The sequence below is a fragment of the Oncorhynchus clarkii genome, chromosome 27 (genome assembly GCF_045791955.1).
Source record: "Oncorhynchus clarkii lewisi isolate Uvic-CL-2024 chromosome 27, UVic_Ocla_1.0, whole genome shotgun sequence".
Lineage (NCBI taxonomy): Eukaryota > Metazoa > Chordata > Actinopteri > Salmoniformes > Salmonidae > Oncorhynchus > Oncorhynchus clarkii.
In genome coordinates this window covers 49551696-49565770 of record NC_092173.1, presented here as the reverse complement: position 1 = coordinate 49565770, position 14075 = coordinate 49551696, and the positions used below count along the sequence as shown (strand labels likewise).

Below are 14075 nucleotides of genomic sequence, written 5' to 3'. Positions count from 1 at the left end.
GCCAAGCTAGAACTCCTAAAGGGGGCGGTGTTGCAATCTACTGCAAAGATAGCCTGCAGAGTTCTGTCTTTACTATCCAGGTCTGTACCCAAACAATTTGAGCTCCTACTAAAAATGCATATTTCCAGAAACAAGTCTCTCACCGTTGCCACTTGCTATACACAGGCAGTTAGGAAAGCTAAGGCTAGCTTTTTCAAACAGAAATTTGCATCCTGTAGTACAAACTCAAAAAAGTTCTGGGATACTCTAAAGTCCATGGAGAATAAGAGCACCTCCTCCCAACTGCTCTAAGGTTAGGAAACACTATTACCACCGTTAAATCCACTACAATTGAACATTTCAATAAGCATTTCTCTACGGCTGGCCATGCTTTCCACCTGGCTACACCTACCCTGGTCAACTGCCTGGCACCCTCCACAGCAACCCGCCCAAGCCCCCACCATTTCCCCTTTACCCAAATCCAGATAGCTGATGTTCTGAAAGAGCTGCAAAATCTGGACCCCTACAAATCAGCCGGGCTAGACAATCTGGGCCCTCTCTTTCTAAAATGATCTGCCGAAATTGTTGCAACCCCTAATACTAGCCTTTTCAACCTCTCTTTCGTATAGTCTGAGATTCCCAAAGATTGGAAAGCTGCCGCGGTCATCCCTCTCTTCAACAAAGGGGGCAAAACTCTAGACCCAAACTGCTACAGACCTATATCTATCCTACACTGTCTTTCTAAGGTCTTTGAAAGCCAAGTTAACAAACAGATTACCGACCATTTCAAATCCCAACGTACCTTCTTCGCTATGCAATCTGGTTTCCGAGCTGGTCATGGGTGCACCTCAGCCACGCTCAAGGTCCTAAACGATATCATAACCGCCATCGATAAGAGACATTACTGTGCAGCCATATTCATGGACCTGTCCAAGGCATTTTACTCTGTCAATCACCACATTCTTATTGGCAGACTCAACAGCCTTGGTTTCTCAAATGATTGCCTCGCCTGGTTTACCAACTACTTCTCTGATAGAGTTCAGTGTGTCAAATCGGAGGGCCTGTTGTCCGGACCTCTGGCAGTCTCTATGGGGATGCCACAGGGTTCAACTCTCGGGCCGACTCTCTTCTCTGTAGACATCAATGATATTGCTCTTGCTGCTGGTGATTCTCTGATCCACATCTACTTTGGACACTGTGTTAACTAACCTCCAGACGAGCTTCAATGCCATACAACTCTCCTTCCGTGGCCTCCAACGGCTCTTAAATGCAAGTAAAACTAAATGCATGCTATTCAATCGATCACTGCCCGCACCTGCTCGTCCGTCCAGCATCACTACTCTGGACGGCTCTGACTTAGAATACGTGGACAACTACAAATACCTAGGTGTCTGTAAACTCTCCTTCTAGACTCACATTAAGCATCTCCAATCCAAAATTAAGTCTAGAATCGGCTTCTATATCGCAACAAAGCATCCTTCACTCATGCTGCCAAACATACCCTCGTAAAACTGACCATCCTACCGATCCTCGACTTTGGCGATGTCATCTATAAAACAGCCTCCAACACTCTACTCAAAAAATTGGATGAAGTCTATCATAGTGCTTTCCCGTTTTATCACCTATACACTACCCACCACTGCAACCTGTACGCTCTCGTTGGCTGGCCCTCGCTTCATACTCGTTACCAAACCCACTGGCTACAGGTCATCTACAAGTCTTTGCTAGGTAAAGCCCTGCCTTATCTCAGCTCACTGGTCACCATAGCAGCACCCACTCGTAGCACGCGCTCTAGCAGGTATATCTCACTGGTCACCCCCAAAGCCAATTCCTAATTTGGTCACTGCACCTGTACATAGCCCATCTGTAAACAGCCCATCTATCTACCTCATCCCCATACTGTTTTTATTTATTTATCTTGCTCCTTTGCACCCCAGTATCTCTACTTGAACATTCATCTTCTGCACATCTACCATTCCAGTGTTTAATTGCTATATTGTAATTACTTCGCCACTATAGCCTATTTATTGCCTTAACTCCCTTATCTTACCTCATTTGCACTCACTACATTTTGACTTTTTGTTTTATTTTCTCTACTGTATTATTGACTGTATGTTTTGTTTATTCCATGTGTAACTCTGTGTTGTTGTATGTGTCAAATTGCTATGCTTTATCTTGGCCAGGTCGCAGTTGCAAATGAGAACTTGTTCTCAACTAGCCTACCTAGTTAAATAAAGGTGAGATACATTTAGTACTTTTTAAATACATGACCTTGTTCAGCCAGAGTGGCATGAGTTAGAATGACATGACCGTGGTCAGACTGAGAGACATGACCATGGTCAGACTGAGAAACATGACCATGGTCAGAGTTAGAATGGCATGACCATGGTCAGAGTTAGAATGACATGACCATGGTCAGAGTTAGAATGACATGACCATGGTCAGAGTTAGAATGACATGACCGTGGTCAGAGTTAGAATGACATGACCGTGGTCAGAGTTAGAATGACATGACCGTGGTCAGACTGAGAGACATGACCGTGGTCAAACTGAGTGACATGACCGTGGTCAGACTGAGAGACATGACCATGGTCAGACTGAGAGAAATGATCATAGTCAGACTGAGAGACATGACCATGGTCAGACTGAGGGACATGACCATGGTCAGACTGAGAGACATGACCATGGTCAGACTGAGAGACATGACCATGGTCAGATTTATAGACATGACCATGGTTAGACTGAGAGATATGAACATGGTCAGATTTATAGACATGACCATGGTCAGACTGAGAAACATGACCATGGTTAGACTGAGAGATATGAACATGGTCAGACTGAATGTCAAAACCATGGCCAGACTGAGAGTGACATGACCATGGCCAGACTGAGAGTGACATGACCATGATCAGACTGAGAGAGACATGACCATGGCCAGACTGAGAGAGACATGACCATGGCCAGACTGAGAGTGACATGACCATGGCCAGACTGAGAGTGACATGACCATGATCAGACTGAGAGAGACATGACCATGGCCAGACTGAGAGTGACATGACCATGATCAGACTGAGAGAGACATGACCATGGCCAGACTGAGAGAGACATGACCATGGCCAGACTGAGAGAGACATGACCATGGCCAGACTGAGAGTGACATGACCATGGCCAGACTGAGAGTGACATGACCATGGTCAGACTGAGAGAGACATGACCATGGTCAGACTGAGAGACATGACCATGGTCAGACTGAGAGAGACATGACCATGGCCAGACTGAGAGAGACATGACCATGGCCAGACTGAGAGTGACATGACCATGGCCAGACTGAGAGTGACATGACCATGATCAGACTGAGAGAGACATGACCATGGTCAGACTGAGAGAGACATGACCATGGTCAGACTGAGAGAGACATGACCATGGTCAGACTGAGAGAGACATGACCATGGTCAGACTGAGAGACATGACCATGGTCAGATTGAGAAATATGTTCATGTTTTTCAGACAGAGAGACATGACCATGGCCAGACTGAGAGAGACATGACCATGGTCAGACAGAGTGACATGACCATAGTTAGACTGATTGAAACGACCATGGTCAGACAGAGTTATATGACCATGATCAGACAGAGAAACATAACCTTGTTCAGACAGAGTCTCAGTCAACTTACCTGGTAAAATAACGGATACATAAGAATAAAAAAATAAAAAATGGTCAATAATATCAAAGGCTGCACTGAAATCTAACAGTACAGCTCCACAATCTTCTTATTATCGATTTCTGTCAACCAATCATCAGTGATTTGTGTCAGTGCAGTACATGTTGAGTCCTCTTCTCTATAAGCATGCTGAAAGTCTGCTGTTCATTTGTTTACAGAGCTTGTCATTATTTTTGCCACCTCTCCCACACTAACCTTACAAAATTTAAACTTTCCATGCTTTTCTTTCATTATTAGTTTTTTTATGCATGAATACAATTGCTCACTGTTCGTTGTTGGCGTTCCCTGCCTAAGTTTGCCCACATTGCCAATTAAATAATCATTAAAATAATTGGCAACATCAAATGGTTTTGTGATGAATAAGCCATCTGATTGGATGAAAGATGGAGTTGAATTTGTCTTTCTGCCCATAATTTCATTTAAAGTACTTTACATCAATGATCTTCCTTTATAATAAAGTTTCTTCTTCTTTGTGTTGAGTTTAGTCACATCATTTCTCAATTTGCAGTAAGTCAGCCAGTCAGATGTGCAGCCAGACTTATTAGCCACTCCTTTTACCCCATCTCTTTCAACCATACAGTTTTTCAATTCATCAACCCATTCCAACAGTCAGTTTCTTAACAGCTGCATGTTTAGCAATAATCGGAAGAAGCATTTTCATAAATTCATCAAGTGCAGCGTGTCACGACTTCCGCCGATGTCGGTCCCTCTCCTTGTTCGGGCGGTGTTCGGCGGTCGACGTCACCGATCTTCTAGCCATCACTGATCCATTTTTCATTTTCCATTGGTTTTGTCTTGTCTTCCTTCACACCTGGTTCCAATCCCATCAATTACATGTTGTGTATTTAACCCTCTGTTTCCCATCGTGTCCTTGTCAGAGATTGTTTCTTTTGTATGTTTGTGTATTATGTGTTGGTGTGCGACGGGTTCTGGAACACACTTTTATTTATTATGTCATTTTGGTTTTGGAGTCATATTAAGTCTGTCCCTGCAACCTACACACACACACATTACATAGCGTCTGGATGCTCCTCATTATAATCACATCAGACCAACTAATATTTTTTAACTTCATCCACATGAGCCACAGCAAAATCTTTTGTATGATCTCTTATACACTATTTTAGTCCCAGCTGTTGAAACTTTGTCTTTCCTGGATAAAGCCACTATATTGTTATCAGTGCATCCAATGGGTTCAGATACAGGTTTAGAACAACGTTCTACAGTATTAGTAAAAAATGTGATCGATACATGTAGATGATCTTGTTCCTGTAGTGTTTGTAAACACCCTGGTAGGTTGATTGATAACCTGAACCAGATTACAGGCACTGGTTACAGTGAGAAGCTTCCTGTTGAGCGGACAGCTTGATGAAAACCAGTCAATATTCAGGTCCCCAAGAAAGTAGACATCTCTGTTTACATCACATACAATATTAAGCATTTCACATATATTATTTAGATACAGACAGTTAGCACTTGGTATATAGCAACACCCCACAATAAAAGGCTTTAGATGTGCCAGGAGAACCTGCAACCACAACACTTCAATAACACTTGACTTAAGATCTTCTCTAAACATTACAGGGATATGGCTCTGAATATATACAGCAACACCTCCCCTATAAACATTACAGGGATATGACTCTGAATATACAGCAACACCTCCCCTATAAACATTACAGGGATATGACTGAATATATACAACACCTCCCCTATAAACATTACAGGGATATGACTCTGAATACAGCAACACCTCCCCTATAAACATTACATGGATATGGCTCTGACTATATACAGCAACACCTCCCCTATAAACATTACAGGGATATGGCTCTGACTATATACAACAACACCTCCCCTATAAACATTACAGGGATATGGCTCTGAATATATATACAACACCTCCCCTATAAACATTACAGGGATATGACTCTGATTATATACAACACCTCCCCTATAAACATTACAGGGATATGGCTCTGACTATATACAACAACACCTCCCCTATAAACATTACAGGGATATGGCTCTGAATATATATACAACACCTCCCCTATAAACATTACAGGGATATGACTCTGAATATATACAACAACACCTCCCCTATAAACATTACAGGGATATGACTCTGAATATATACAACAACACCTCCCCTATAAACATTACAGGGATATGACTCTGAATACATACAACACCTCCCCTATAAACATTACAGGGTCTGAATATATACACAACACCTCCCCTATAAACATTACAGGGATATGGCTCTGAATATATACAACACCTCCCCTATAAACATTACAGGGATATGGCTCTGAATATATACAACACCTCCCCTATAAACATTACAGGGATATGGCTCTGAATATATACAACACCTCCCCTATAAACATTACAGGGATATGGCTCTGAATATACAGCAACACATCCCCTATAAACATTACAGGGATATGGCTCTGACTATATACAACACCTCCCCTATAAACATTACAGGGATATGGCTCTGAATACATACAACACCTCCCCTATAAACATTACAGGGTCTGAATATATACACAACACCTCCCCTATAAACATTACAGGGATATGGCTCTGAATATATACAACACCTCCCCTATAAACATTACAGGGATATGGCTCTGACTATATACAACACCTCCCCTATAAACATTACAGGGATATGGCTCTGAATATATACACAACACCTCCCCTATAAACATTACAGGGATATGGCTCTGAATATATACAGCAACACCTCCCCTATAAACATTACAGGGATATGACTCTGAATATATATACAACACCTCCCCTATAAACATTACAGGGATATGGCTCTGAATATATACAACAACACCTCCCCTATAAACATTACAGGGATATGACTCTGAATATACAGCAACACCTCCCCTATAAACATTACAGGGATATGGCTCTGAATATATACAACAACACCTCCCCTATAAACATTACAGGGATATGACTCTGAATAGATACAACACCTCCCCTATAAACATTACAGGGATATGGCTCTGAATAGATACAACACCTCCCCTATAAACATTACAGGGATATGACTCTGAATATATACAACACCTCCCCTATAAACATTACAGGGTCTGAATATATACACAACACCTCCCCTATAAACATTACAGGGATATGGCTCTCCTGATCCCCAGGATCGTGCTTTTGGTTGGTGTCCTGTGGCTGGAGCCGAACGCACAGGGGAGGGGGTACTGTCACGTATGCTCTCTCCGGTGCTCTAGGTCGCCATGCTCCCCCATCTCAGCAGGACTGACAGGCTTCCCGCGCCTCAGCAGAGGTGACCGGTCCCCTCCTGATCCCCGTGATCGTCTTTTTTGGTCGGCGTCCTGTGGCTGGAGCCGCAGGTCTGAGAGGGGGTACTGTCACGTGTGCTCCCTCTCTGGCCTCTCCCTCTCTCGTTATGGCACACACCTGTCACCATTGTAACGCTCACCTGCGCGTCATCAGACTCACCTGTACTCCATCACCTCCTTGATTACCTTCCTTTACATATGTCACTCCCCTTTGGTTCCTTCCCCAGGCGTTATGGTTTCTGTTCCAGTGTCAGTTCTGTGCGTTGTTTTGTGTTTCTTGTTTTTGTATTATGTTGTGTTTATTTATTAAAACACTCACCCCCTGAACTTGCTTCCCGACTATCAGCGCACATCGTTACAATATTAACATGGGCTAATTCCAGCCCTTTCCTGGGTAGCTTATCAGAGATAGACATAATACTGAAAAGAGCTAAATAAAAAAAATATACATTCAGCAGTCCATTAATCAATTGGTGTGTTGTGCTGTGGGGTTGAAGCTATGAACCCACAGGCTTGGCTCTCTCATCCCTTCCAGGCTTCTGGGAGGGAGGGTGGACAATGAGCCTGTCGTAGCGGATGTAAGCAATGTTCCCACGAGCTCTGGCAGCTTTCATGGCTGGGATCAGTTCTTTCCTCTTCTGGCGCACAGCTTCAGGATAGTCCTCGTTGAGGAAGATATACATTCCTCTCAAGTTCTTGGCTTTTTCCAGAAACGCAACCTTGTCCTTGAATCTCAGGAACTTGACGACCATCGGCCTGGGCCTGTCACCTGGGCCTGTCACCTGGGCCCGGTGGTGGGTTTTCCAGTCCTGTGGGCGTGCTCCACCTCAATCTTCCTGTGGTCCATATTCAATTACTCAGAGATCATTTCCCTAACTTTGTCCTCAGACTTCATACAGGTCTCACGTGGAGATTCTGCAATCCTGTCCACAACCATATTTCACCTTGATTTTCCCTCGAGTCTGATTTATCTGTCATTGTAATCATGGGTTCACACACAGAACTGATGTCCTCTATCAATGGCTTACAGATTGCTGTCAACTTGCCGTTCAACTCTTTAAACTCATTGAGCTGACACTGGGAGAACTGCAAACTGTTATTTTATCAGACTGAGAGACATGACCATGGTTAAACTGAGAGACATGACCATGGTCAGACTGAGTGACATGACCATGGTCAGACTGAGAGACATGACCGTGGTCAGACTGAGAAACATGATCATAGTCAGACTGAGTGACATGACCATGGTTAAACTGAGAGACATGACCATGGTCAGACTGAGAGACATGACCATGGTCAGACTGAGAAACATGACCGTGGTCAGACTGAGAGACATGACCATGGTTAAACTGAGAGACATGACCATAGTCAGACTGAGTGACATGACCATGGTCAGACTGAGAGACATGACCGTGGTCAGACTGAGAGACATGAACATGGTCAGACTGAGAGACATGACCGTGGTTAAACTGAGAGACATGACCGTGGTCAGACTGAGAGACATGACCATGGTCAGACTGAGAGACATGACCATGGTTAAACTGAGAGACATGACCATGGTCAGACTGAGAGACATGACCGTGGTCAGACTGAGAGACATGACCATGGTCAGACTGAGAGACATGACCATGGTCAGACTGAGAGACATGACCATGGTCAGACTGATACACATGACCATGGTCAGACTGAGAGACATGACCGTGGTCAGACTGAGAGACATGACCATGGTCAGACTGAGAGACATGACCGTGGTCAGACTGAGAGACATGACCATGGTCAGACTGAGAGACATGACCGTGGTCAGACTGAGTGACATGACCATGGTTAAACTGAGAGACATGACCATGGTCAGACTGAGAGACATGACCGTGGTCAGACTGAGAGACATGAACATGGTCAGACTGAGAGACATGACCATGGTTAAACTGAGAGACATGACCATGGTCAGACTGAGAGACATGACCATGGTCAGACTGAGAGACATGAACATGGTCAGACTGAGAGACATGACCATGGTTAAACTGAGAGACATGACCATGGTCAGACTGAGAGACATGACCATGGTCAGACTGAGAGACATGACCATGGTCAGACTGAGAGACATGACCATGGTCAGACTGAGAGACATGACCGTGGTCAGACTGAGAGACATGACCGTGGTCAGACTGAGAGACATGACCATGGTCAGACTGAGAGACATGACCGTGGTCAATGGTCAGACTGAGAGACATGACCGTGGTCAGACTGAGAGACATGAACATGGTCAGACTGAGAGACATGACCATGGTCAGACTGAGAGACATGAACATGGTCAGACTGAGAGACATGACCATGGTTAAACTGAGAGACATGACCATGGTCAGACTGAGAGACATGACCGTGGTCAGACTGAGAGACATGACCATGGTTAGACTGAGAAACATGACCATGGTCAGACTGATACACATGACCGTGGTCAGACTGAGAGACATGACCGTGGTCAGACTGAGAGACATGACCATGGTCAGACTGAGAGACATGACCGTGGTCAGACTGAGTGACATGACCATGGTTAAACTGAGAGACATGACCATGGTCAGACTGAGAGACATGACCATGGTCAGACTGAGAGACATGAACATGGTCAGACTGAGAGACATGACCGTGGTCAGACTGAGAGACATGAACATGGTCAGACTGAGAGACATGACCGTGGTTAAACTGAGAGACATGACCGTGGTCAGACTGAGAGACATGACCATGGTCAGACTGAGAGACATGACCATGGTTAAACTGAGAGACATGATCATGGTCAGACTGAGAGACATGACCATGGTCAGACTGATACACATGACCGTGGTCAGACTGAGAGACATGACCGTGGTCAGACTGAGAGACATGACCGTGGTCAGACTGAGAGACATGACCGTGGTCAGACTGAGAGACATGACCGTGGTCAGACTGAGAGACATGACCATGGTCAGACTGAGAGACATGACCGTGGTCAATGGTCAGACTGAGAGACATGACCGTGGTCAGACTGAGAGACATGAACATGGTCAGACTGAGAGACATGACCATGGTCAGACTGAGAGAAATGAACATGGTCAGACTGAGAGACATGACCATGGTTAAACTGAGAGACATGACCATGGTCAGACTGAGAGACATGACCGTGGTCAGACTGAGAGACATGACCATGGTTAGACTGAGAGACATGACCATGGTCAGACTGAGAGACATGACCATAGTCAGACTGATATACATGACCGTGGTCAGACTGAGAGACATGACCATGGTCAGACTGAGAGACATGAACATGGTCAGACTGAGAGACATGACCGTGGTTAAACTGAGAGACATGACCGTGGTCAGACTGAGAGACATGACCGTGGTCAGACTGAGAGACATGAACATGGTCAAACTGAGAGACATGACCGTGGTTAAACTGAGAGACATGACCGTGGTCAGACTGAGAGACATGACCGTGGTCAGACTGAGAGACATGAACATGGTCAGACTGAGAGACATGACCGTGGTTAAACTGAGAGACATGACCGTGGTCAGACTGAGAGACATGACCATGGTCAGACTGAGAGACATGACCATGGTTAAACTGAGAGACATGACCATGGTCAGACTGAGAGACATGACCATAGTCAGACTGAGTGACATGACCATGGTCAGACTGAGAAACATGACCATGGTCAGACTGAGAAACATGACCATGGTCAGACTTAGTGACATGACCATGGTCAGACTGAGTGACATGGCCATAGTCAGACTGAGAGACATGACCGTGGTTAAACTGAGAGACATGACCATGGTCAGACTGAGAGACATGACCATGGTCAGACTGAGAAACAGGACTGTGGTTAAACTGAGAGACATGACCATGGTTAAACTGAGAGACATGACCGTGGTTAAACTGAGAGACATGACCATGGTCAGACGGAGAGACATGACCGTGGTCAGCCTGAGAGACATGACCGTGGTCAGACTGAGAGACATGACCATAGTCAGACTGAGTGACATGACCATGGTCAGACTGAGAGACATGACCGTGGTCAGACTGAGAGACATGACCATAGTCAGACTGATATACATGACCATGGTCAGACTGAGAGACATGACCATGGTCAGACTGAGAAACATGACCGTGGTTAAACTGAGAGACATGACCGTGGTCAGACTGAGAGACATGACCGTGGTCAGACTGAGAGACATGACCGTGGTCAGACTGAGAGACATGACCATGGTCAGACTGAGAGACATGACCATGGTTAAACTGAGAGACATGACCGTGGTCAGACTGAGAGACATGATCGTGGTCAGACTGAGAGACATGATCGTGGTCAGACTGAGAGGCTCCAATAAATCTCTAAGATTACGAGACCAAAACAAGTCAGAAAAGAAGAACATTGTGAACACTGGTTATTGTGATACTGTGTGATACTGTCTGTGCTTTGCTTTAGTTTTGTGCCATTCGTTTATAAAAAGGCACAAATGGTGCTCAATAAAAACTGTAAAGTCCTGTCGTGTCTGGTGTCAATGATTAGGGCTCAAAAGGCCACAATAACCCTCAATATTTATTGTTTTTTTAACCACACACATTTATATTTTCTTCCTGAAACATCATCATTAACCTTTCCTCTCAACCATATGCTACTCCCATGTACCATGGCAGTGTTCAACTGGTGGTCATTCTTTAAACGTCCTTTCCTCTCAACCATATGCTACTCCCATGTACCATGGCAGTGTTCAACCGGTGGTCATTCTTTAAACGTCCAAGTCAAATCTCCATACCATATACTGTTACAATCCTCTGATATGGTGTTGCTTACCTTCGACCGCTCGTTTAAAGAACACTTTGCAGCTTCCACATGTGAGGACCCCATAGTGACACCCTGAGGCCTCATCTCCACAGATCATACATAGTCTCTGGGGTGGAACACTGCAGAACCAGGGAATGAGCCATTGGTTATTTACACTGACAACATTGGCACCCTGATATCACAGCAATTGGCTGATTGAGGAATAATAAAACAAACTCATCAAATCAAATCAGATTAATTTTGGCAACAAACAAACAAAAGTGAATGCATGAATATGAAACCACATTTAAATTATCTGAAAGATGCCAAACTGCTGAGACTTTTACAAAGGTTATGGTCAGCTATACTTTAAATAATGCGTCAATCTTACCCGCCATATCCTGTATAGGTTGGGGACCTCTGGAGCAGGGCTGAGGTGTGAATTCCATCCGGGGAGGAGTAGCCATGGTGTGGGTACTGGTCCTCGGAGACCCCGCTGGACTGGCACCAAAACGAGGAATGAGTAGGAGAGGTCTGAATGGACCATCTGGGCATTTCACTCTTATAAATCATCAAATGCTGCTGTGGACCCTGTCCGTTACTGTTCATTACATCAAAACTCAGCATGCCCTTACCGGGATGAGTAGGAAAGGGAACACCACGTGAGTCTGCACGGACCTGGGGAACCGTCGACATCTGGTCGTTCTGATTCAAGTCGACTAGAAAGTTCGGTGAACAGTCCAATAGTACTTGTTGGTGCTGTTGTCCAGGCGCGGAGGTGGGGAAAGACGCTGCGGAATCATCCAGAAAACCTAACTGTTGTTGTTTCCTCTCGCTGTCATAACAGCTCTCGAGGGTAGGGATGTTGGCCGTTAGGTCAAAATCGGGACACGGTGTTTCCATGATTAGTGACGGCTCCTTCTCATCTTTGATGATCCTACAGACCCCGGTGGCTGTGGTTGAACTGGGTGTCGATATCATGTTCGTAGCCGCTCTCTGCAAACTTTCATGAGTTACTGTTGGGATCGGCTGCGGTAACGTGGAATCTTTCACTCCCTCTATACCACGCACCTCTGTCCAGCGCACAGGGTCAGAGCGGTCATAAAACGCTTTATTGATAAGTGATGCGTTATCTCTGACCGTACAGTCTTTGAACATGGCACTGTTGTTGCTTGAGCCAGGAGGCGCAGCGCACAAAGTGCCAACGTTTCCAAAACTACGCACTACGGAGGACATGCAGACTTGAGACTGTGGCTCCTTAGAGAATTTCCGAAGCTGACCAAATCCTACATCTTTATACTTCTCAATCAAATAACTTACTCTTTTACTGGAGTCTGTGACGTCTGAGCTCAATGTGTTCGCTGTGTCCATCCTGTGTGTTGTGTGTTCATTTTCCATTCTGTTGTCAAAGCTACAGAAATCACGAAGACGACAGTCAGTCAGAGTCCCTGTCGGTCGGCGAGGAGACTAGAGTGGGTGGTGTCTCTTGGTGCAAAGAAAGAACTTCCCAAAATGCTTTTCCGCGTTGTGACAGGCTGTGCCTTTAGTGTTCGATCCTTTCAGATTTGCTGTGTAGCTACCACTGGCTTGCTGTATATATAGAGGAATACAATGGTACAACCCATACGTCTGTGGCTCAATCAATGTTTAAAAGGGGTTTGAAGTCCAAAACACGCCGGTAATGCGGAAGGACTCATTAGGTTAATGACTGGCATGACAATGGTCATAGAAGCTGACAAGACATTACGAACACATTTGAGACCAGACTACACTGGATGGTTAGCAGCTACAGATGATGTGCAATAATGATGAAGTCTCCATTTCCTATTTCAATAAGCAAGTGGTTGGCCAGGGTAAGAGGGTAGCATGAGAGAGAGAGAGAGAGAGAGAGAGCTCAGCCAAGGATAACAGGGTAGCATGAGTTCATTGAATGGCGAAATGATGCCTTGTGGCACTTCACAGAATATCCATGGTTCATAATTAAAACACATAGTTACACATCTCTATTCCTGTGTTAAAACTGACCATGCTTAAGGTCAAATAGGCGCAGCTCTTGCCCTTCAAGTAAAGAAGAATAGGATCAAATTACCTTTTGATGCTGAGTTGTAATAATATCAAACTCGTAACACATTACTTTAATCAACTTTCTTTGGGGAATTTGTATTTGTATAAAACAGCAAACTAGACTTGTGTAAGAACCCATGTTCTTTGTTTAGGTTTAGCTCCTGTAATTTACGAGGGCTG

The 14075-nt window shown here is 44.8% G+C and overlaps 1 protein-coding gene across 1 annotated transcript in view; it reads right to left on the bottom strand.

Moving 5' to 3' along the window:
* The window catches only part of LOC139385525 (progesterone receptor), a 48862-nt gene extending 35660 nt beyond the window's left edge, over positions 1 to 13202 (bottom strand). The window contains exons 1-2 of the mRNA XM_071130648.1: positions 12223 to 13202; positions 11862 to 11971 (exon numbers count right to left, since the gene is read on the bottom strand). Coding sequence (XP_070986749.1) covers positions 11862 to 11971; positions 12223 to 13202 — 1090 coding nt within the window. The remainder of the gene's footprint in view (positions 1 to 11861; positions 11972 to 12222) is intronic.
* Between the last annotated feature and the right edge of the window lie 873 nt (positions 13203 to 14075).